Source organism: Dermacentor silvarum, chromosome 7 (assembly GCF_013339745.2).
Source record: "Dermacentor silvarum isolate Dsil-2018 chromosome 7, BIME_Dsil_1.4, whole genome shotgun sequence".
In the NCBI taxonomy this organism is placed as follows: Eukaryota; Metazoa; Arthropoda; class Arachnida; order Ixodida; family Ixodidae; genus Dermacentor; species Dermacentor silvarum.
The window spans coordinates 179153341-179179569 of record NC_051160.1 but is presented as its reverse complement, the minus strand read 5'-3'; the positions used below and the strand labels follow the sequence as shown (position 1 = coordinate 179179569).

The window sequence follows — 26229 nt, the reverse complement described above, 5'->3', positions numbered from 1 at the left end:
AGTTCCGCACTTCGCTTCCTCGTTTCCTGCTCCCCGAAGTTTCAAGAATCGTCGGTCTCCATCTTCCCATCGACGTTCACTGTCCCCCCCTTATCCGCCGCCCTCCAGCTGTTGAGGAAAACTAATAGGCGCAGTTCCGGAGGCAAGAACTGCGATCTCATCGAACTGCTCAAGCCTTCGTTTATTCCCTGCGAACGTCATTGAAGTTTATGCGGAAGGTATCGCCGTTCACGCGCTTGTGGACACCGGTGCCACGGTGTCAGTGATAGCCGGCCAGCTTCGCCGTACGCTCCCCAAGGTCGCGACGCCATTTTCCGCTATTTCGCTACGTACAGCAAGCGCTGAGCCAATTGAGCCTGTAGGAACTTGCACCATCCGTGTCGCCATACAAGACAGTTTATATCACATTGAGTTTGTTGTTCTTCCCCACTGCTCTCATGCCATCATTCTAGGATGGGACTTCCTCTCTTCTCATCGCGCAGTTATTGATTGTGCCCGTGCAGAACTTGCACTGACTCCATTTTGCAGAAGTCTTTCTGAAGATTTGCCTCTATCTTCTGCTCGAGTGTTCGTCGCCGCCGACACCGATATCCCTGCTTTCTCTTCTGCCCTTCTGCCTGTTTTCTGTGCTGCTTTCTATGATCCCACAGTTCTCTTCATGCCATCTAAACATGCTGCACACTGTCATCCCTTCTTGCTTCCCTTTGCCCTCCTTCCCATTCACCAGGGCTCCAGTGCACTTTACGTTTCGAATCCGTTTTTATTTCCATCAAACTTGCACCATGGCGAGTGCCTCGGGTCTGCTGACGAATTTGAGACGAGCTCTGTATACGATGTGCCTGATGACTCAACTCCTCTTCAGGTTGATGCCATGGCTCTTCCTGTCTCTGCGTCTGAGCCGGCATGTGACAGAATGTTTGCTCGGTGTATTGATCCGAAACTCACTCCAAGTCAGTGCGCAGATTTTCGACCTCCTCACCCGACTTTGAACTTCCGTTGACCTCCAACAACAATGTTTAGGACGTACCGCCACAGTCGTTCATCACATCAACATTGGCAGCCATGTGCCACTACGTCAGCGTCCATACCGTGTGTCCACAACAGAGTGCCGTGTCATCGACGAGCATGTAGGCGACATGCTCCAACAATTCGTTTTTGTGTGGACTATCGACGCCTCAACAAGATAACCCGGAAAGATGTCTATCCTCTCCCCCGTATCGACGACGCACTGGACTACCTCCAAGGTGCTGAATTCTTTTCGTCCTTAGACTTAACGATCTGGTTATTGGCAAGTCCCGGTGGCTGAGTCAGATCACCCAAAAAACGGCATTCGTTACGCCTGACGGCTTATATGAATTTACTGTGATGCCCTTTGGCCTGTGCAATGCGCCTGCCACATTTGAAAGAATGATGGATAACATCCTCCGGGGCCTCAAATGGTAGACATACCTTTGTTATCTCGATGACATTGTCATCTTTACCCCAGACTTTTCTTCTCACCTGCTCCAACTTGAATGCGTCCTCACTTCCGTCACCGATGCTGGACTCTAGCTCAACATCAAGAAGTGTCGCTTCGCTGCCTGACAGCTAGTCATCCTTGGACACGTTTCAAAAGATGGTGTGCTTCCAGATCCTATCAAACTCCAAGAAGTCGCCGAATTCGCACGACCAAAGACCACAAAAGAACTCCGCAGCTTCATCGGATTGTGCTCATACCTTCGCCATTTCATCCGCAACTTCGCCATCATAATAGCGCCTTTGTCGCAGCTTCTCGCGGGTAACCACGACTTCTCGGCCTGGTCGCCACTTTGCAATGCCGCATTCGCGACGCTGCGTCGATTTCTAACCTCACCCCCATTTCTCCGTCATTTCGAGCCATGCGCACTGACAGAATACACACGGATGCTAGTGGTGTCGGCATTGGCACTGTTCTTGCGCAACGAAAGACTGGCTTTGATGAATACGTCGTTGCCTACGCCACCCGCGCACAGCAGAAGCCAACTATTCCGTCACAGGAAAAGAATGCGTGGCTATCATTTCGGCCATAACTAAATTCCACCCTTACCTCTACGGCCGCCCATTCGATGTCATAACTGACCATCATGCCCTCTGCTGGCTGTCGTCCTTAAAAGATTGTTCAGGTCGCCTCGCTCAATGGGCGGACCTCCAAGAGTACGACATTCGAGTGCTGTACTGCTCTGGCTGTAAACGTTCAGACGCGGATGCCCTGTCCCGCTCCCCTGTATCAGGCCGGCCCAATTATTCGAAGGTACCAATATGCGAGTCCTCCCTTACCGCCACGGACTTGCTTTTGGAGCAGCAGAAGGATCGATGGATTGTCTCTATGCTGACTTTTCTGTCCAACCCATCAGCGCCTTCTTCTTACTGTACACTGCATCGCCAAACACACCACTTCGCTGTTCGTGACGGACTCCTATATCACTGTAACTACCTCTCGGATGGCCGCAAATGGTTACTCGTGGTCCAACGACATCTACATTTGGAAATATGTGCAGCATTTCATGATGACCCATAATGCGTGCACGCAGGAGTACTAAAATCATATGCGCGCCTGCGACTCCGTTATTACTGGCGCGGAATGTACCGATTCGTCCGCCGATATGTGCGCTCCTGCCTCGCTGGCCAACGCCACAAGAATACCCCTCATTCCTCAGCTGCTCCATTGCAACCATTGCCTTGCCCAGGACGCGCCTTTGACCTCGTCAGAATTTGATCTTTACGTGCCCCTGCCGAGTACTTCAGACGGCAACCGCTGGGTGATTGTGGCAATAGACCATCTTACGCGCTACGCGGAAACTTCGCCTCTGCCCAACGCATCTGCACGTGATGTTGCATGGTTCCTTCTGCGTAACATCATACTTCACCATGGAGCCCCCAGAGAATTGCTGAGTGACACAGGCCGTGTCTTTCTCTGTGACGTTATAGAAGCCCTACTTAAGGAATGCCATGTAATTCACCGCACCACTAGTGCATACCACCCGCAGACTAATGGGATGACCGAGCGCTTTAATCATACTCTTGTTGGCATGTTATCCACGTACGTCGCATCTGACCACACCAGTTTGGACCGTGTTCTACCCTTCGTGACGTATGCTTACAACACCGCCACACAGACCACTTAGGAATTTTTCCCGTTCTTTTTTTTTTTACGGACGCGAGCCTTCCTGCACAATGGACACCATCCTTCCGTATCACCCTGACACGCCGGAATCTACTGCCCTCTCCGAAGCTGCTGCACACACGAAAGAGTACCGTTAGCTCGCCTGCACATTTACTTTGGGAGACCAGCAGCGACAAAAGCACCATCGGGATATTCCCGCCTCTCCTGCACCCTATGCCCCTGACTCACTAGTCTTGCTTTGGGTTCGCGCCACAATCCCTGGACTTTCACCCAAACTCGTTTCCAAGTACCAGGGTCCCTACTTTGTGGTCAATCAAACGTCTCCTGGTAGAACCCCTTGAGCCACTTTCGGATAAGCGCCGCCGAGGGCGTGAAATTGTGCACGTTCAGTGGCTAAAGCCTTACTTCGACCCACCTGTGCTATCCTGCCCGTAGGTTGCCGGGACGGCTCTTCTTCTCCGCGGAGATAATTGTACTGAAGTGCTTTGAGAAAGACGACGACGACGAGTTGGTCGAAGCCTTGTGCCTGTGTTGCCTGAGCTGTGCCACCTCTCGCTGCGGTGCTCTACTCTCTCAGGGCTGCATTAATTAAACCAGAACGCCTCTCTACACAAGAAATTTCACGACAGTTTCTGCATATTGCTTGAGAAAAGTGTTAGGAATATTATCACAACCAGAAGACGTTTTGACATTCAGATTTGACAAAAGTGACAGTACACCTGGATAGGATATAAATGATATGTCACATGTTGAAGCAGAAGCCGTGGATTGGCACATGATAGTTCGTGAGTACACACTATGAAAATGTGTTAAAATGTTGCGCAATTTTTATTGAGTCTGAAATCATGTGATCATGAAATTTAAGCAGTGTGAAAGGTTTCTTTTGCTCACTTATGAAAGTCCAGAACTTTGTTGGGTCATGTTTTATGAATTTTGGCAATAACATTTGAAAATAATTATCTTTAATTGCTCGTAGATCATGCGCTACCTGCTCACGCAGTGCACTTACTGAAGGTGACTGCGCATGTCGCTTTTTTAATTGCTTAAGCTTGCGTTTCAGTTGAATGAGGTCACGCGTCATCCATGGCGTCTTCTTATGAATTCTTTTTTGTTTATTTGGCACAAATGAATCTAAACAATTAAGGCACATATCTCAAAATTGATACAAAGAACATCGACATCATTGTCATTGAAATCAAACAGGCAACAATCTATGTATTCTAAAATGCTTGCGTCATCAGCACGTGAATAATCCTTAACTAAGCAGAATGATTTCGCTTGCTCACTGTGAGAGCTCAGCGACAAGAAAACACTAACAAGATAATGGTCGGACAGTCCCTGTTCTACAGAGGCAGTAAAATTAGAAAAATTTCTGGGAAGAAACAGTAAATCTAAAACCGATTTACATGTTCCCTGTTCTCGAGTTGGCTCACGAACAACTTGCATTAGGTTGTGTGCTAGCATGATGTTAGAAACAATGTTCACGTGACTGTTATAACTTTCAAGGGCCTTTAGTCCATCGCAGTCAACACCGGGTAAGTTAAAATCGCCAATGATTAAGATTTTGGATTTCAATTATTGCGACATATGAGCTTCTAATTTTCTGAAGTAATCCGGAGCTACATCAAGGGGTTTATATAACGCGTACATGATAAATTGATGACCCCAGCATGAGAGCTTGATACATAAGCCTTCAATATCAGTAATATCACCCAATAAGGAAGATTCAACATTGTTTTTAATGAGTACAGCAACACCTCCTCTTGAAGCCCTATCTTTACGGTATACTTTGTACTGAACGTGAGCCTCTCAGATCCTGGGATTGCTAAGAAATCAGACCTGTCACCCTTAGCCCTGAAGCAGTTGTCCCTGCTTTGCCTACATGAGTCTTGACTGAATACATATATACACGGACGGTTCCACCAATTCCAACAGCTCTACCAGAGCAGTGGTTGTTCCATCGGGCACCGTCTCTTTGCAATTTAAGTACTCTCACAACACCACGTCGACAGCAGCAGAACTTGCGGCTCTTCAAGGTGCAATCCATTACGTGCTCCAGCAACCACCAAATCGTTGGGCCATTTTCTGCGATTCGAAAGCAGCCCTACAAACTCTGCAGTTTGCCCTACGTCACGGGTTACACGAACAGCTAGTGTACGAAATAAGGCAAGCTCATCACCACGCGATTGAGAAAGGACGCAACATTGTATTTCAGTGGTTGCCGAGCCACTGCGGAATTGTTGGCAATGACAGTGCCGATGAAGCTGCTCGCTCGGCTCATCAAAAACATCAGCGAGTGCCTATACCGCTCTCAATAACGGACGCTGCGCGGCAACTTCAGTCACTTGCTTGCCACATCACACTTCAAAGATGGAATTCACCAGGTTTCAGCAACTCACGCTTGCATTCTCTCGACCCTAAATTGCGACTTCACCTGTCACCTGGACTCTCCAGTAGCGAAGCAACTTTACTGTGTCGCGTGTGGTTGGGCATCGCATTTACAAATTCCTATTCATTCCTGATAGGAATGGCTAACAGTGCAGCATGCAATTCGTGCAGGTGCAATGAGACACTAGAGCACCTTCTGTGTCATTGCCCAGCTTTTGACGCTCAATGACAGATTCTTCAAGCTCAATTCAGCATGTTAGATAGCAGAGTGCTGTCAGAGGAAAAGATTCTGGGACCATGGCCTACGCATTCTTGCATGCGAAAGGCCACAAAAGCTCTTCTTCACTTCTTGAAGGAGACTGGACTATATGAATGCTTGTGACAGTGGACCTTTCTCTGCGACTGGCTGTGTGAATGACTGACTCTTTATGATTTTTTTTATATTCTCGCTCCTTATCTATTTATCCCCCTTCCCTCTCCCCAAGCGTAGGGTAGCCAACCGGGCACGTCCTTGGTTAACCTCCCTACTTTTCCCTTCACGTTTCTCTCTCTCTCTCTTTGTACTGAACAGGGAAAATGTGTTCATCTATCTTATCGCGGAGCCACCTCTCGGTAATGACTGATATGTGGATCATGTTGTACTAAAGCACTTTCTAACGAATCAATGTTATTGCGTATACTACGTGCGTTTATGCTGATCGTGCGCAGTTGCCTATTTGATACTGAGCATCCTTGTCATGCTTGACATTGGCTACGTTGATTTCCTGTTTGCTATGCTTTACCTTGTTTTTCTGTTTTCACACATTTGCCCCTAGATTCATCCCACACAACCATCCACTTTATGCTTATCATGGAGCAAAGTTACCTTTTTGCCCTGAGCTTTTTCAGCCTTAACACTTTCCCAGAGTAGTTTTCAATTGTTTAACGTAGCTTGCGAATAATCATTCTGAATAAATATTGAAGATTCTTTCAGTTTCCTCACATTATTGAATATTTCCTTTTTTTCATTGAAATCTTGCAGATAAACAATTACAGGTCGTTTACCGCGCTGCCTACCGAGTCTATGAATGCATCCTATCGACACGCAGCTCATGCTCAGTGTATCTTTAAAAATGCCAGAAACAACTTTTCCCTTCAGATCAGCTTCTATTTCCTCAGGACTTTCAGGCAATCCATGTATAATTATGTTGGACCTTCTATTTTTGTCTTCTAGGTCAGTTAGTTTCATTGCTTGAAACTTTACTACATGTTCAAATGTCTTAAGAGGAATCTGAACTTGCTCATCTTGATTAGCAGGCGATGAAGTTAACATACTCCTAATCTCAGTCATATTCTGAAGATCATTAATCAGTTTTACTTTGTTGGTGACCAAAGCTTTAATTTCTTTTAATGCTTTAGTGATGGCCCTTTGGCCTTCCAGCAATTCCTCGAACATCTCCTCTTGCGTAGGGCCTGGATTCTCTTCTACGTCACCACAACTTGGCAGTTTACAGACAAGAAAACTATCGTACATGATACCAAGGCACTGTTGGAGGCACGGCAGAACCACAATACCACGAACATCACTACGGATTGAAATGGTAGAAACCGTAAAAGCACCAACCTCTGCAATGCAAAACAGATGCGTGGTCAGCCACATGCCAGTGTTGGTTCCGCCGTACCCACAAAAGATGAAGTTGTGCGGCTTCTCGTATATATTGCAGCTTGCTGATAACGCCATGCCAGCAGGGTGTCATCAGAGGATGAGTAGGCTGATAAGGGTTGTTCCACTGTGGTGAAAAACTGCAAGTCATCGACGTCGAATTGCCACTGGCCACATGCTTGCACACCGTGGTTTGTTGATTCAGAGATGCCACGCAAAACGCCCTGTGCAATGCAAAACAGATGTGTGGTCAGCCACATGCCACTGTTGGTTCTGCCGTAATGAATTTCTTAGTTAATTACTTAACGACACATTGCAATTTATGAATTGTAGCTGGTGAGTTTGCAAGACGCATTCACTTGAAATGAATTTCCAGGATGACACCAGTTTCGAGATATTATTTCTCGAAGTGTCACGAACTTAGTGTTGTACACGTTCCTCTAAAACAGGAACGAAAGCTCGTTCCTTACGAATATTGAAACGAGTTCCCGTTACAAGTTCCTTGAATGCGAAAGGAACGCGTTCCGGTTACACTTTAAGTATTGGAACGTGTCGTTACATTAATGTTCCATTTGATTTTTGTTTAAATTCAAATATAGCGTCGGATAATCTTGAGGCGATATAAAGTGAGAAATTTAAAACTCGCATCGAACTACGTATAATATACGAATTGGAACATCGCCGGCAGCAAATTATCTGGAGATAAAAATAATCCAAAGAAGCACTCCTACATTAATTTTTTCAGGGAGCACCGGACATACTCCAGACATGTCTAACTGCAATTTTGGTGCTCGTTTATTACAAGTGCAACACATATGGCATTTTCGACTTCGGTCTTCAAATGCGCATTCAGGATAGTGCACTTCAGATGTGCAAATAGAAAGTTACTCAGATTCACCAATATAATGAAATTTCTTGCACAAGAAACCGCATCGAAAGGAACAACACATAAGCATTTAATGAATGCGGATTCAATATTGCAGTACGAGTGAGAAAATTATCTCCAGAATACATATTCGCAACTTAGTAAAGTCCCTTTGAACTCAGCAAGAGTTGCATCTCAATGTTGGCGTCCGACAAGACGAACCCGTTTTTTTCGTCAGCACTTCGTTAGCAAAGTTGAACAGACGTATCACCGAAGTGCTTGAGGGTGCTGCCGTGTTGTACCTGAGGAAAAGTTGGCTCAGACCCTCGAACTTCTTCATCTGAGACAGCGGGTAGTCCACTGGTACTATATAGCAGGTAACGCGACAGATCATCCTGTGTCTCAGTTGGAATTGTTTGGTGCCTGAACGAGAAGAAATCTTCGGGCGCGGACGAGGTGGCAACATCTGCGCTGCCTGGTTTGGCCTCATTGCCACACGCTCACCTGCGCCCCCGGCTCACCTGTGCCCCCGGCAGGCGCCTTGAAGTGAAAACCACGATTGGCTGGTAGGGTCATGACAAATGCGAGTTACGTGAGGACTGGAAATTTTCCATCCGCCGTGAAGTCCCTCGAATGGCGTGCGATCCTGACGTCATCGTTCCTCTGCGGCAGGCTGGCATGCCGGCATGGAGGAAAGAAACTACAGGAGGGAGCGTCACGTGATAATCTTGAATGCTATTCATTAAGATATAGTGGAGAGCTCACGAAAAAAATGCACCATAGTCACTTAACAGGCAAGCGGTAATTTTTTGCGAATCATGCAGTCGCCCATCCGCCCTGAATGATGGATTAACAAAAAGAAGCAACGGGAATTTCCTTGTTGAGAAGACCGATAATCATACAGTGCGACGTAACTTGAGAAATAACGATATTGATACGTTCGAGATTTTAGAAGAAAAGAAAAAAAAAAAGATTGAATCGTCGCGATGGCACATCGTGAGTCGCCATATAGCGTCGAAGTCCTTAGTTATTGGTCGGTTGGTAATAACTTCATTGAAATGTCCTGCAGTTTTGGTGACCCGGGCTCAGGTCTCCCACGACGGGGTGTCGAGATCTTGTCTCACCGCCGCCTCGCGGGCCTGCTGGACAGGCGAGAGTTGGTCGCCAAGGTCGGAGCTGCGCAGAGCATTGGCCCACCTCAGCGATAGGGTCTCAGAGTTTAATTCGTTTTTGTGTTGGGCATTACATTCCCATAGCATGTGTTTGACTGTAGGTTTCCTGTTTGCGTATCTTGCGTGTGTCTTCTTTGTGTTATAACGAAATTATTTTTGAACAGCTCTGATAACGTCCACGCAACAATGGTTGCTTATGTACTGTCAAATGTTCATATGCTACGGCCTAAATCTCACGGTATGGTGCAAAAACGCGCTCGCAGCAAAAGCGAAACATTGTGAGCGGACATGCATGCAGAGGCGCAGTCGGTCGCTGCGACGTACGATCGCTGCATTGAGGCTTCATTCTGTTATGCGCCATTTGGTTATACGGACACCACACTATAAGAACATATTTCACATAGTCTGCTCTCAGCATTGCGTACCTTTCACGCAAGAAGCTGGTTCGGGGGACTTCATCACCACGTCGACCGCGCGCAATGGGCGTTCATTGTATGTATTCGGTAAGGCTGTCAGGGAGGAAGCATGCACATCGTGTCTCGAACAAGTACAACCCTTTATTCCCTCTCCTTGGCCTCCCCACCACTCCTTCTCCATGCTCACGATGTCGCTCCGTCAGTGGCGCCATCTCTCGGCTCCGTATCAGTGAGGATGATGTCGCTCTGTCTGGTGGCGCCATCTCTCGGCCTTGCGGTGGTTGTCCCCGCCACACAGTCCTTACACGTCTCCCCCCCCCCGTAGAACGTGAACCAGTCGCAGGCATGTCCAGTCGGGGTTCATAATACGTGGTCAGCTGGTCGGCATGGGCTATCCCGCGACGGCACCCTGTCGTTGGGTCTGTCAGCATGAAGTCGTTAACACCGACATTCCTTGTAATCCTATAAGGACCTGAACATCTTCGTACGAGCTTCGATGATACGCCTGTTGCTGCATTACTTAAAGTATGGCTGTCCAGGAGAACAAGGTCGCCTGGTTTCAGTGTAACTGGCTGCCTGTGGTGGTCGTAATATGCCTTTTGTTTCGCCTGAGCGGCAGTTTGCTGTCCGTGAGTAAATTCAAAGGCCTGGGCAAGGCACTGGCGAACTTCTTCGGAAAAGGCATGGTAAGCCGCGGCAGGCGGTTCAACGTTGTCCTTGGTGCCAGGTGGTTCCCATGGAGTGCGCAGCTCTCGACCATAACACAGGAAGGCAGGCGTGTAGCCTGTCACAACGCTCTCCGCAGTGCGGAGAGCAAAGGCAATTTCGGGGATGTGAGAGTCTCACTCCTTGTGGTTTGTGCAGTAGGCCCGGAGGCATTCCTTAACTGTACCCTTATGGTGTTCTACCATCTGTCCATCGGGGCGGTAAGGCACGGTATGACGGTCTTTTATGCCCCATTGCTTCAGGAGGCTCTTCCAAAGCGTACTGACAAATGGGCGCCCGTTGTCGCTGGAAATTGCTACTGGTACTCCATGCCGACAGAAGACTTGCCGCATACAATCAACAATGTTTTGGCTGGTAGCAGCTCTTAGAGGAAACAATTCAATGAACTTTGTGAACTTGTCAACCACCACCAGCAGGTACTGGTGGCGCCGTGGTGTGAGTGGTAACGGTCTGATGACATCTACACTAAGTTCCTCCATCGGTGCAGTGGCCCACTGGCTGCTCATAAGGCCTGCTGGCTTTTGGCGATTTGCCCTGGAGCGCTGGCAAACTTTACAGCATCTGACATATTTAGATACATCTGCTCGCATACCCAGCCATACGAAACGAGAAGAGACACGCTGAAATGTCTTGAAAAAACCTGCATGTGCACTCGTGGGGTGGTCATGTGCCATTGTCAGCACCAGAGTCCGCAAGCGCTCTGGTGGCACCTTTTGGTTCCCTCTGTGCTGAACGAGCAACCCAGTAGACTCCAGTTATGTCGAAGCAGCCGAGTCCTTAATTAGGCGTGATTGTGGGTCGTTCTCTGGGGGCGTTGTACCTTGCATGACGCTTTTCAGCTTGGCAAACAGTGGATCACGACCTTGCTTCTCAATCAGGCATTCTATATCGTTAAGGAGAGTCACATCGTCTGTCACAGACAGGGGGGCAACTATCTCGAACGTAATGTGTTGCTCAGGCTCTTGAACGGTAATCGGAAACAGAGTTTCGGGTAGAGTCTGGCTTGGGTTGTCTGGAAAGTTCAAGGGGGCTCTGCTAAGGGCATCTGCTGGAATGTTGGCAAGTCCTCTCCTGTGTTTGATCTTGCAGTTAAGGCCTTGCAGCCTAAGGACCCACCGCATGACTCTTGGTGAGGTTTGATTTGTTTGAAACATCCATGAGAGAGAAGAATGGTCACAGTGGATTTCGAATTCCGTAAATTCGAGGTAAGGTCTGAATTTATCGACTGCCCAGACCACTGCCAGGCACTCCCATTCCTGAACAGTGTACTCTTTTTCTGCCTCGGTGAGTACCCTGCTTTCGAACGACACGGGTCTGAGTTCCTCGGGGCTTGCCTGGAGTAGCACAGCAGCTATTCCGATACCACTGGCATCTGTTTCCACCACAAAGGGCTGGTTGAGGTCAGGCAGGTTCACCACGGCATCATTGGCCAACGACTGCTTCAGACTCTGGAGTGCGCACTCTTGCTTGTTGGTCCACTGCCAGGGTGCATCTTTCTTCGAAAGGCTGGTGAGGGGGTGGGCTGTGAGAGAAAATCGAGGTATGAAGCTTCGATAATACATTTTCTTAAATTTTTGCACGCAAATAAACAGGGACGAAGAAAAGGAGACACAAGGACGAGCGCTTTCTAACAACTGATGTTTATTATTGAAGAACCACCGGCTTAAATACCCACAGATCTGCGCGATCCTGTCAAAAGAATATGTCAAGAGCGCATAAAATAACGCTTGTCATGAAATGCCGCTACGCGGTCAGCATAAAAAGCAGCAATGTTCATAAAACAAGCACAAAAGGCGAAAACGCGTTAAAGATATGATGACAGCAGCGAATTCTCTTTATCTAACAATGAAACAGAAGGATGACTGATGCATTTTTCTTTTAGTTTTTCAATCCAGTGAGCTTCCACAATTTCTCTCGCGGTTTGATTTCTATGCCTAAGCAAAATGGCGGTGCTTTCAAGACAAGGTGAGCACGCATGTTCTTCACAATGCATCGCCAAATGCGTACTAGGGCGACCTTTGAGACTAGACAAGTGTTCCCTTAGTCTCGTGTTAACGCATCTCGAAGTCTGCCCTACGTACACATGACCACACGTCAAAGGAATCTGATAAACAACGTTCATCGCGCAATCGACAAATTGGTTCTTACGTGGATGTTTTATACTACATCCTTTCTTAGCATCATCCTTACTTTCAAACTTACTTTTGACCTTAGAACACACACTGCCTATTTTGTTTTTTGCTGAAAACACCACTATTACTTCGTAACTCCCAGCCACCTTCTTAAGTCTGTGTGAAAGGCCATGAACATACGGAATCACTGACACCTTAGAAGCTAAATTTTTCTGTCTTTGATTACTTGTGCATGATTCTTTATCCTGTTTTAGTTTTTTCATTAATCTAGAGCATGACGCCAGCATCACAGCGAGCGGGTATCCAGCCTTTCTCAACCGATTGACTTGTTCAAGAAATGCAATGTTTACAGTGTGATAACATGATTTCAACAACGCTGACCTGAAACATGAAATGACTATACCATTCTTCACAAGCCTAGAATGGTTAGAGGCATAGTTCATTAGTGGTTTTCCATCTCGGGGCGAGAATGACCAACACACATGTTCTGGTAGAAATTCTAACTTGACATCTAGAAACTGTAGCTTATTATCTACTGGTACTTCAGAAGTGAAAGTCAAGCCCTTGCCCAGAGAATTAAATGATTTTACTACCCTATTTCTGAAAACATCTTTGTCTACATGACAGCCCAAAATCAAGTAGTCATCTACATATCTGTATACCTTATATACTACACCTTCTAAATCTTTTGCCAGCTCTCTGTCTATGCTTCCCAGAAAAATGCTACTAAGGATGGGAGCTACCTTTGACCCGATGCACACGCCCCCTGCCTGTATATACGTTTAATCACAGAATCCTACGTGTGTATTAGCTAAATAAAAATGCAGAAGTTCAAGAAAGGACTCAACAGTCATCCCGCACGTGTTGCGAAATGACACCTCGTCATTCTCATTTGTTATGCAATCATGAACACTGCGCATTAAGGGCCCATGCGGCAAGGAATAATAGAGGTCTTGAACATCTATGCTGAATCCCCGTGTGCTCACCTTTTCTTGAAAGCACCGCCATTTTGCTTAGGCATAGAAATCAAACCGCGAGAGAAATTGTGGAAGCTCACTGGATTGAAAAACTAAAAGAAAAATGCATCAGTCATCCTTCTGTTTCATTGTTAGATAAAGAGAATTCGCTGCTGTCATCATATCTTTAACGCGTTTTCGCCTTTTGTGCTTGTTTTATGAACATTGCTGCTTTTTATGCTGACCGCGTAGCGGCATTTCATGACAAGCGTTATTTTATGCGCTCTTGACATGTTCTATTGACAGGATCGCGCAGATCTGTGGGTATTTAAGCCGGTGGTTCTTCAATAATAAACATCAGTTGTTAGAAAGCGCTCGTCCTTGTGTCTCCTTTTCTTCGTCCCTGTTTATTTGCGCGCAAAAATTTAAGAAAATGAATCTGTTCCAACTAGGCCGACTCGCAGTTATGCTTCGATAATACCCCGCCAGGCCAAGGAAAGATTGCAGTTGTTTGACTGTTGCTGGTTGAGGATAGTGCAACACAGCAAGCACTTTGCCTTTGTCAGGTCTACACTGCCCAGGTGAAATAATATGTCCAAGGAACCTGAGCGAGTGGTGACAGAGTTGGATCTTGTCTGGGTTGATGGTGAGGCCTGCGGCTCTGATGCGCTCGAGTACACATTGGATGTGTTCCACGTGCTTGTCCAGAGTGTCTAAATACACCAGGACGTCGTCGAGGAATTCCATTGCAAATTCATGATTTATACCATCCAAAACTCTGTCCATCAACGTTTGGAAGGTTGCTGGCCCACCTGCCACTAAGAAGGGCATCCTAGTGAATTCAAAGGTGCCCTGGTGGCAGATAAATGCGGTTTTAGTTATATCCTGTTAGCATACTGGGATTCGGAAAAAGCCTTGTGACAGATCAAAACTTGAAAACCATTGTGCCTGACCCAGCTGTGCCAAGAGCCAGTCAGTCCTGGGCATAGGGTAAACAGGCACCCTTGTTCGGCTATTCAGTGGCCGATAATCAATGGCGAGGCGGAAGCCACCAGACTTTTTTGCGACCAAAACAGGAGCACTCGTCCACTGACTGGTACTCGGGCGTATGAGCTTGTAGCGCCCACCGACGCCGCAGCGCGGGGCGCTTCGTTCGGCGCTCTCAGCTGGTGCCTTGGCACCGGCTGTCAAAGAAGGTGAAAATAAAAGACGCGCAGTGCTTGCTCGAGGCGCAAGCTCGGCACACGCAGTGTCGTTCCAAAAGCCAGCCACGCTGGTCGTCGCAGCCCCGTCGCTCGGTTCGCCACCTTCGCCCTTCTGATCAGGGACAACGGCAAGGCTCGTACAGCCGCCGTCACGTCCCTCCTACATTGGTGACCCGGAAGAGCGCGCCTTTTCCCGAGCGACACGCTGCCATAGCTCACCTGGCCGGAGCCCCAGTTCGACCCGCCATTGCCGCCGTTCTCGTCCAGCTATGTCGGCGCATGGTTCGCCCAGTTCGAGGCGGCTCTGGAGCTGAACCACATATGGATACAGGAGTTCAAGCACGTGGTACTCCTCGACGTCCTCCCGCTTGCTCTCCAGCTCCACCCCGGTGTTCCATCGCCTGGCCCGCGCCTGTACGACGAACTGCGGCAGTCCATCCTGGACTTCTACGGTGCTGTCTACCACCCTCTTCCAGAGGTAGACCGCGCGGTGCGCGAGTCATTTCTGCCAGCGCCTTCACCGCCAACACCAGACGCGTCTGCTCCTGCGCCCATCAGGCAAGCCTTCCTCCCTCAACTTGCCCTGATACCGTCTCGGCGCCCACCCGATACGCTACCGCACAGTCTCCAGCCTCCGGCTCTCTCCAGGGGTCTCTTTCGTGCGAGTACATGCACAATGTTGTCGCTGAGGGTATTGTCACGACCATGACACCGGCCACGTCATCGCCTTTCTCGCCCCCAACGATGACAGGCGACAGTGGAGACATCACCGACCCAACGCCGGCTACCGTGCCGCATGCCATTGGGTCTGTCTCCAACGCCATCGCTCCTGCAACAACAGCACCCGACCCTTCCACGTGGTCTGCTGAGCCGGTCTCCGAGGCAGTGCGCGAGCTCGGTATCACGCCGATCCCACTGCCTCCGACTCTGCCGGCTACCACCACCGCGGACACGGGCCACGACCTTCAGCGACCCTCACTGCATCCCATGTCAGGCGTCCTCAACGAACCATCGGACGCTCCTGCAGGCCTTGACCCCCCTTTGCCCGGTCAGCTCGTGGCTCACTCACCACGTATTCCGTCGCCATGTACCCCGCCAGGCTGCGCCGCGTCCACCTGCACTGCTCGCGTCGTGGTCCGCCCAGCACTTCAACTCCATCGGTCGTGCGCGCACCCTACGCGCCACGTAACAGTGCGGCACGTAATACGCCGCCGACAACGCTCGTGCGGGTACCGCCGGCGTACCATTCGCCTCACAGGCCTCCCCGTTCCTCCTTCAAGACGCATGGGCCGATCATTATATTGTCGGCTGGACGCGCCCCTCCCAAAAGCGTCCATTCTGCGAGTCCCTAGACCGTTGCGGAGCTCCCAGTGCCGCCCGCCTGAGTAGTGGTGGCGACCCGATGCCTTCATGTTGACGACTCGGACTGGCCACGGACACTTTTCAACCACGATTCAACTGCCTCGCCATTTCGAAGTTCCGTCTGGGCAGGGGGCCCTGTAGCGCCCACCGACGCTGCAACTGCGGGGTGCTTCGTTCGGCGCTCTCAGCTGGTGCCTTGGCGCCGGCTGTCAAAGAAGGAGAAAATAAAAGACGCGCAGCGCGTGCTCGAGGCGCAAGCTCGGCATGCGCAGTGTCGTTCCAAAAGCCAGCCACGCTGGTCGTCGCAGCCCCGCCGCTCGGTTCGCCGCCTTCGCCCTTCTGATCAGGGGTGCAGTTATCCATAATGGCCTGTTTTTTGGCATTGACAGGGCGAAGCTTGCAACGTACAGGTAGGCTGTCCCAGTGTCAATTCGATGTTCAGCAATTGTCATGCGCCCGGGGGTAGTTGTAATAATTTGGCTGAAAGTGTCAAGCACCTGCACCAGACGTGGATCAACATTCATCTGAGCCGCAAAGCTAGCAGGGTCATTGGCAGTTGAGACCTCAGAGCTGACCATAGGCCCAGGTTGCTCAGTGAATATTGGTTGCTCGGCAAAGATTGCTTGCTGGTAATATGATTCTTCGCTGTCTAGCTCCCCCTTAACCTGCTGCTCTCCTTTGACGAAGGGTACCATGCACTGCGGTTCCGTCCCAATTGTCCAACCTCCCAGTGCAATATGGAGCGATATTCCAGTCACTGTCAGGAAGTCCCTCCCGAGTACAATGTCCTTACAGAAGTCAGGCACACACAGGAACCGCTGGCGGCGGGAGCCTGCCGCCCAGTGGATCTTGCATCGGAGCGAGGACGTAGATTGAGACCAGCCCGTGGCCAGGCGGAGTGCGCGTACCTCTCTTTTGTGACTGGCTCCTGTGGCTTCAACAGCTGCCATCGCTTGTTGTCCCAGAAGGCTGACGCTGGATCCCGTGTCCACGAGGGCCTGGAATGTCGTTGCTCCGATGTGGATGTCGAGAAGGGGTTCCTTTCTGCCAGCAGTGGCCACAACCTGGAACGCGCTGTCGTAGATGCCTGCCGGCGTAGCATCTACCAATGGATGTTTCCCGAGTACTGATTCTCTGGGCATTCGGCCCGCACGTGCCCCAGTTGATGGCACTGAAAACACCTGGGCGGCGCATTTTGCCTACCCGTGGCGCATTGGCGGGCAACATGGCCTATCCCTCTGCAGCGCTGGCAGTGGACTTCTCGTGTGTTGGGCCACTGCCAACGAGCGGCCGGTTGCGAGGTGTGGGCGACTGGCTGCGTCAGCGTAGGAACGGTGGGGGCGGGATGAATTCTATCACGAAGATAGGACGGTTGGACCGCTGCGGGGTGTAGTGGCCAGTGGTATGGCGGCGACATTGTGGCTGACATAGTGGTGCCCACGGTGGCAGCCGCCGACATGGGCCACAGTCCGAGAGCGTTCGCAACTGCCCTGTGTGGTTGGAATGCCAAACCCTTTGCGACCTGGTTTGTTGGTGGTGGCGGTGGTTTGTACTGCCATCGCCGCCACGCTCTTTCCATCAATCCGTCTGCCTCCATCGTGAGCTCCCTCAGTGTGGTAAAGGTTGACCCTTCTGCGAGGTCTTGTAACTGCGGGTGCATTTGGTGGAGAACCCGCTGGACCTTCTCCTCTACTGGTACGGTTTCACCGATGCGGTCGTAGTATGCCGATATGACATAAATGAACTCCTTCAGGTTCTCCTCTGGGTGCTGGGTGCATTGTTGAAGCTCTTCCTTCAGGCGGCGCTTCAAGTCAATTGAAGCGAACTCCGCACGGAACGCTTGTGTGAACTCTTCCCACGTGGCGAAAACACCCGACAAAGCGCCACCACAGCTTAGCGCTGCCCTCCAAGGCAGCCGGCACCACGTTGCTAAGCCTTCTGGCAGAGTCGATACCAGACACGAGGCAAATGTTCTCCAAACGTTCGCGGAACACCTCCGGTGACTGTAGGTCATTGAATCCTGTGAACTTCGGCAGCTCTGATGTCACGGCAGGTGGCTGCGACACAGCTGCCGGCACCCCTAGGCCTACCGGCGCGGTAGTCACGGTGGCGGTCATCACTCGTTGCCGCAGCAGGGAGGCAACCTGTTCCCGCTGGATGGGCGATCCGTCTGTCTGGTTGACGAGGTACTGCACTACTTCCTCCGAAACATTCACGCTATCCATTTCCAATCCCGGACGAGCCCCCACTTGTCAGCAAGGAAGCGTGCACACCGCGTCTCTAACAAGTACAACCCTTTATTCCCTCTGCTCGGCCTCCCCACCACTCCTTCTCCGTGCTCACAATGTCGCTCCGTCCAGTGGTACCATCTCTCGGCTCCGTATCGGTGATGATGATGTCGCTCTGTCCGGTGGCGCCATCTCTCGGCCTTGCGGTGGTTGTCTCCGCCACACAGTCCTTACAAAGAGATAGTGCCTGTAAACTCTTCTGCACTTTCTGTTTGCCCAAGATTATTATTTTGACAGTAAGAAACTTCCCTCGTTTGGAGAGTACTTACAGAAACTGGCCAGTAGGGCTCCTGCGTGGTGTTCTTATTGAGCGCCGACAGCCAAACCTATGAGGAGCGCGCCGCATTATCCCTCATACTACGCAAGCGAGGCGCTTCAAACAGATGGCGACTCCTTAAGTCCTCGCCCCCAATAAAACGGCACTTTGGGAAAAAAGTAAGTGGAATAACAGTGCATTTTTACAGTGAGTTTGATGGCGCATATCTCCAACTGTGTCAAATGGGCAGTAAAGATGGTTCCTCAGTCCAATGCTGTGGCACTATGTTAGTGACGAGAAATTCAGCTACTTCAACGGCCGTTCCCCTAAGAATAGACACTGTCTCGGCATATCAAGTTAGGTAGTCAGTTGCAACTATGATCCATCGCTTTCCTGACAATGATGTAGGAGAGAGTCCAAGTACGTCCATTCCCACTTGTGCGAATGAACCTTCCGGTGGCTGTATGGGTTGAAGGAAACCTGCTGGTTTCAGTGGTGGTGTTTTACATCTTTGGCAATCCCACAGGTTCTCATATATTGTTGCACAGAATTCAACAACTGTGGAAGGAAGAATTATTTCATGTGAATGCGTGAAAATATTCTGGTCACTCCTGGAGTGTCCTGCTGATGGGTCACTGTGGCGCGCTTCCAATATCTCGGGTCATAACTTTGAAGGGACGACAAGCAGAAATGTCTCTGCACTATGCTCAAAATGCCTTTTGTAATGAACACGGAGAAAGGAAACTGAGGGGAAATTAGTTGTAGCTTTTAATAGAAATTAAGAAAATTATGAATAAATGGAAATCAATGTGGATGAAAAAACTGCCCGCAGGTGGGATATGAACCCACGTCTTCGCATTACGCTTGCGATGCTCTTGACAATTGAGCTACTGCCACACTGTTTTCATCCGCTTTCTGGGGTATTTATGTTTATCTACTAGAACTAACCTGTCCATTTCGTGCAGGTGTAGATTCTGTGGATTCGATCAGCGCATGTGACAAGCAATCAGCATCACTGTGCTTGTGACCAGACTTGTATGCGACCGTTATATTGTATTCCTGTAGCCACAGGCTCCATCTTGCAAGTCGTCCAGACGGGACTTTGCGATTTGCCAACCAGTACAATAGATGATGGTCGCCGATAGCTTGAAACGGTCTACCATATAAGTATGGCCTAAACTTGCTGATGGCCCATATCACTGTGAGGCATTCTTTTTCTGTGGCTGAGTAGTTGACCTCAGCCTTCAAAAGAGTGTGACTAGTGTGCGCAATAACTCGTTCCTCTCCATTTTGCCGGTGAATGAGGATGACCCTAAGGCCTAAATTGCTTGCATTGGTGTGGATATCTGTTTCGGCTTCCCCATCAAGATGCGCAAACTGGATGGTTCTGAAGATGCTTTTTTAGTTCGTTGAAGGCATTCTCCTGTTCACTCAAGTAGATGAAAATAATGTCTTCTTTTGTTGATTCGGCACTCCCTGAACAGTTCTTGATGAAGCATCTGTAGTAGGGGGATGCGGAGTCCTAAGAATCGCCTAATGGCCTTTTTGTACGTTGGAAATGTTTCCACTTCCGCAGTCTTCTCAGGGTCTAGCCGAATGCTTTCTGAACTGATGACATGGTCGAGGAAAAGTGGTTTGTTAAAGGCCTAATGAATATTCCTGTGGATTTATTGTCAAACCTGCTGATTTAATAGCTTTTGTCACAGCCCACAGTTGTTCTGTATGCTGCTCGAAGGTAGCAGAAACTATGACATTGTGTGGGATCTCACACGCGCTCTTGGGACAAAGGAACGACAATACAGTAGTGAAAACAAACAAAGGAGCATTTATTGCACCTTACATACACTAATGCATGCTAGCCGAATTACTACCCGTAGAACATTCACATGGTCGCGTGACAAATCAAGGAAGTCCAACTCATCGCGACCAGATAGCAAGCGAATATGTTCGCCCCATGCTATGACACCATCGCCTAGTCGTTCGTGTGTACGGTCACATGAACGGTGGCAAGTTCGAACGATCCGTGTTTGTCCATACCAATTTTCCGTCTAGGAAAATTTCATCTATGTGTGCCTGATCATCCATTGATTGCAAGGTGTTGTGTGCAAAATCCACAAGCTGGCTATCACACGAAAATCATTTTTAAATCCATGCTAGTGCTGGTAGAAAAATTTTATCGATTCAATGCGACTCGGTAGGTTGGGAGATACAGTGGGCTTAAGTAGTTTAGACGGTATGCTTGTTAATGATATCGGGCGGGGCTTCGTTACATCTGAGCGGTTTCCAGCCTTGTGGATTGGAATGATTTTGGCCTTTTTTGCCAGTCATGAGGTATGTCACCGGTGCTCAATTACTGCTTGAATATGACTTGATAATGAATGTGTGTTTTTTAACAACTTGCTAAGAATCTAGTCACAACCAGCAGAGGAAGAGAGATTAAGGGAACTGATTAGTTTAGCTATCCTATCATGGTTTACCTGGATTTCCGAGAACGCTACTCCTGATCCAAGCGGGGCACGATTAGTGATGTAATCAGTTGTAGTTAAAAGCACAGAGAAGTAGTAGTTGTTCAAGGCAGTTGCGAAATAATCAGCTTTAATCTGGTTACCAGAACTGTCTTTGAATTCAACTTGAGTTTGCTGGTACTTAGGAAAGAGAATTGCCCAAAATCTGCTAGGATTCTATTAGAACATAGAAAATAGATCAAACGAAAAAAAATTATCTTTGGCAGCTCTTAAATCTTTAATGTATTCTTCAGATCGTTTTATACATGTTCTTCCCACCACTGAGCGTTCTTAACTAAATTGGCCTTCCTGTACAGGCACGTTTTTCTGCTCAAAAGTTTCATTTATTTATTTCACCTCAAGGGCCCGAAGGCATTACATAAGGGGGGACATAAAACGCATGTAAACTTCAATTATCTGACCAAAAATGCAAAAATACACCAGAAATATAATCAGTTGAGTAAAAAAAACAATTGTGAATACATCGAAAGTATAAAGGGTATATACTTATGAAAGTGAGTTAGTCAGTGTTAGAGCACTGCACGGGCCCGATTTTTCGGCCCGAGCCCACCCGGGCCCAAATACAAAGCCCGAGCCCGGCCCGGGCGTTCATTACCAAATTTAGCTAGGGCCCGTGTGTGCATGACCAGGCCCGGCCTGTAAGAAAAAAATTCTTTTTTTTTAATTACAGATTGTACCGTATCTGTCAGCCTCACCTTCTCGAGGTTCAATCAGCTGCAGTATATAAGCAATAAAAGGCCGAAATCTTTGTTTCTCCCACGGGAACATCAGTAATCCGGCCCATTACCTGCGCTACTATTTTTCTGGTGGTGCGCATGCACTTACCTTGATTTGTATGATATGGTTCTATGATGTCATTTAGCATGCAAATATACAGGGTGTTTCATTTTAGCTGAACCAAATTTTTCAATATTGCCTGTGGCAGATAGCACAGTTAAAATCTTTGATCTAAACTACTCGATGAGGTGGCCATTACTTCCACGAGAAATCAAAATGCCTAATTGAAGAATTACCATAATTACGCTAATTAATGTTTTAATGAATTATTTTATGGCACATCTTTCAATCTACGAATTATAGCCGCCAAGTTCGCAAGGCGTATCCACTTGGAACGAATTCTCAGGACTAAACCAGTTTCGAGATAATAATTTTCAAAGTGTCTGACGAAATCAATCAAATCAAATCAATTTATTGTCCAGTTTACATGCTGGACGGTCATTTTGGTCTAAAAGCTACATATGTAGCTTGACGTGACCCATAAGACCAGGCAAGGCAATAGTACAGCAAACAGTGTGCACACATGCACAATAATTCACATATATTTCCAGCTATCGCTGGAATTCCTCATAGACGAAATAGCTATGAACGGAAAGACAAAGAATATTTGCGTCACGGCGAGTTGACAGAATTGGAAAAAGTTTTAACAGAATGCATTTTAAACAACACTACAATAACAATACTAGCTACACAAAACAACGCAACACCAGCTATACAACATAGCATAGGACTGAATTTTACAAGATCAACATTTGCTAAGAAAACGAAACAGGATTTACATAATATACTCAGAACCATACACAAAGGCAGAATAATAATCACATCAGATACATTCCAAGCGACCAAAGTGTCAGCTGAGTTCTTTCTTACTAAAATTACTGCCATTTTTGTATCTGTTCAAAGTGAATGGTAGGTAATGTATTAACGACTGATGCTTATAGAGTGTTCTGAAGTATGGAATTGACCATATTTCAGGATTTCTTCTGTTCGCATTAATGCGACGACGCTCTAAGGAGGTTAATTGTTTTATGTAGTTCCAAGCTAATTCTGACATGGATGGCCTAATGGATGGTCAAAACACCTAATTGAATATTTAACATAATTACGCAAATTAACTTTTTAATTAATTATTTTACGGCACATCTTTCAATCTACGAATTATAGCCGCTGAGTTCGCAAGGCGTATCCACTTGGAACGAATTCTCAGGACTGAACCAGTTTCGAGATATTAATTTTCAAAGTGTCCTACGAGATGCATGGGCATTCCAGTTAACTTTTTGAGGAAAACGCTGTTTTATGCATTGAAGCACAAAAGTAACTGGCCTTAGCACTAAAATAATGCCATATTATCGACACTAGTAATAGTGCGATCGCAAAAGCGGTAACATGGAAATGGTTTGAGGAGTGGTTCTTTGTATGATTTATTTTTCCTTACATGGAAACAATGTTCGTTTTTGCGGAAAAGACAAAAAATAAATTAGCGTAGCTTGCACTGGCGGCGCAATGCTAAAGAGACAGCGGAGATTATGGGCACCTAACTAATCCTGGCTTTTGGGCTAGACTAAGCACTACCAAGTCATCCCCAGCATTTCCCAGAATTTATTTATTATTGGTTGATTATCAATTAGCTATTGATTGGCTATTGATTGTCTATTGCAAGATATTGGCAGCATATTTGGGATAGGCTAAGCAGTACCAAGTTATCCGAATTTATTGATTATTGATCCATTATCGATTAGCTATTGATTGGCTGTCGATTGGCTATTGTAAGGTATTGGCCACGTATTTGGGCTAGGCTAAGCACTACCAAGTCATCCCCAGCATTTTCGGGAATTTGATTTATCGACTAGCTATTGATTGGCTATCAATTGCCTATCGATAGGCAATTAGTCCCCACCATTCTTAGCTAGACTTATCCAGGCTCAGCTTCGCTAGTTCACAGGTGTATGTGCCATTGCGCTTGGACCCTTTCTGCACTGCTGCCAGGATCGGACCACATTTTTGGATTCAGCGGACACATTAGGCCCGGCTGAAACAGCGCCGCTGTTAAAAATGAGAACTTCATCGGTTTTACTATTTTCTTTGATAGATATAGTCATATGATAAGATATACAGTCAAGAGAGCGCTGTGGATCTGAGAATAAACGGGGATAACCGATATTCTAGTTGACATTAAGAGGAAAAAATGGAGCTGGGCAGGCCATGTAATGCGTAGGATGGATAACCGATGGATCATTAGAGCTGCAGAATGGATACCAAGAGAAGGGAAGCGCAGTCCAGGACGGCAGAAAACTAGGTGGGGCGATGAAGTTAGGAAATTCGCAGGCGCAAATTGGAATCAGCTAGCGCAAGACAGGGTTAATTGGAGATCGCAGGGAGAGGCCTTCGTTCTGCAGTGGACATAAATATAGGCTGATGATGATGATGACAGTCATCTTGCACGTGTCACTTCAGCTTGGCACAGAATACATTGAAACATGCAATGCATAACGGTCGCGTGTGTTCGAAGGCCTAATTAGGCCCTTCAATGTGCGGGCCCGAGTCTGGCTCGGGCCCGTGGCATCAAGCCCAAGTCTGGCCCGGGCCTGCGGCCTCAAGCCCGAGCCCGTCCCGGGCCCGCGGTGTCAAGCCCGAGCCCGCCGACAAATGCTTCTGATGGTTGTCTGACTCTTGATCCTGCATCACCTTGGCAGCGCATGAAGTGTACCTTCCCTCCTGCAGGCCCACCAAATGCCACCTAGTGTTAGACTTGCGGAATGAGACGGAGCATGAGCTGGAACTGCGAGCTGATGACGAGCGGCAGCCGCTTCTCCTGGAGGCCAAAGATTGCTGCCGCATCCCAGTCACTGTCCACAGGTGCACAGCTGACAGGTGAGCGCTTTGTGCAGGGAGGGCTTAGTGCAACGTAGTCACAGGTGGACTGTTGCAGCTGGCCATGCGCAGAGGGCCCCGAGCAGCTGGCTGAGGTGGCCTGCCGCCAGCACCTGCGAGACACGGTCATGCTGCGCTGGTGGCTGATATCCTTGGCACTTTGTTCCTCACCTGTTACTGTTAAGAGTGGGCTTATATGCAGTAAAACCTCGTTGATACGATCCTGTTTCGTAGGAGTTCCCGTGCCAATGTTCGCAATAAAGAACGGAAAAAATAATCCAATACAGTTACCGTTCTCTTTTAACACTTAATATGTTCCTGGAAAACACAATTTTTCGGCACCATTGTCCAGAATATCACGAAAATATTATCGTCTGATACGTTTTTTGACCACTAGATCCCATGTAAACAAGAAAAGGTGCGAGGCACATGCGATCAAGCATTAGGCTCTTTCAATGACAGCTTCCTCACAGTACTCACATGTCACGTGAAAATCAGGAAACTCAGTTTCCTTTTCCGGTAGCAGCAAGACTCCTCGTGGGTCATAACATGTCACCATTCACAGCTATGGCTGCCAACCCGTTGCAATAAACACTTTCACCTATCTGTTTCGCAGTGCATGTGGCGTAGGAAGCATACTGCACACTTTTAATAGGGGATAAGCCAAACGTGCTGCCATTCCCTGGTGCAGCCAGCACAAAGTGAGCTTCATGTTTCACTCTGGTGGCATCATTTTTTTCGATCTTCTTGCTAGTTTTTTTCTTGCGTTCTTTACAAAATATATGAATGAGGTTCTACTGTATTTAAGGCTTCACACCTTCTGTAAAGGGAGTCTTTTAAGGCCCCATAAATTGTTGCACCGCCTCAGGAAGGCTGCAGGGAACTTCATGTCATTTTCACTGCAGCACAAAAGCTATAAAAAATATGCCACTTGGTAAATGAAGCACTTAGTATAAAAGCTTGTGTGAAAAAGCATGCCACATGCACATGGTCATGGTTTTACCTTATTCTCCTGTTGTGTTGAGAGTGCTATGTTGGTCAAATGGGCCAGTGTAGAGTGTACTAGATAGGGGGAGTGGGTCCAGCACAGGCTTTCCCCTGAAGCTTTCTTTATCGAGTTGGTGGTACCACCGTTGCCTTCACCTGAATGAGCGGACCCGAGGGCCGGTCGGGCGCTTGTCGCGTCGGAGACCCTACCTCAGCTGCATGGAGCTTTGACAGGCGTTTCACGCTGCTGCATCTAGTTTTGATACCCGGTGGCAGAAATAGTGATTGTATTCCACACCGACCTGTAATTAATAAAATGAAGAAAGAGCAACGGAAATGACGCAAATGACACAACGACGATGGTGTGTCGAGCAGACGAGAGCAACTCGGCCCATGAGCTCGCCTCAGCCAATGGGTGCTGCCAAAACACCCGGCGCTTCAGGATAAGGCGACAGCAGCACCACCGCAATTTCAGCATTTTTAGAGCGCAGCTCTACTACTCCAGGTACAAACCCAGAA

The 26229-nt window shown here is 48.1% G+C and overlaps 1 protein-coding gene across 1 annotated transcript in view; it reads left to right on the top strand.

The window, feature by feature from the left end:
* Positions 1-26229, top strand: part of LOC119459367 (trafficking protein particle complex subunit 9-like) — a gene marked incomplete at its 5' end in the record, with an annotated part of 439675 nt that overhangs the window by 312191 nt on the left and 101255 nt on the right. The window contains 2 exons of the mRNA XM_049671685.1: positions 24574-24723; positions 24782-24869. Of these exons, the coding sequence (XP_049527642.1) occupies positions 24574-24723; positions 24782-24869 (238 nt within the window). The remainder of the gene's footprint in view (positions 1-24573; positions 24724-24781; positions 24870-26229) is intronic.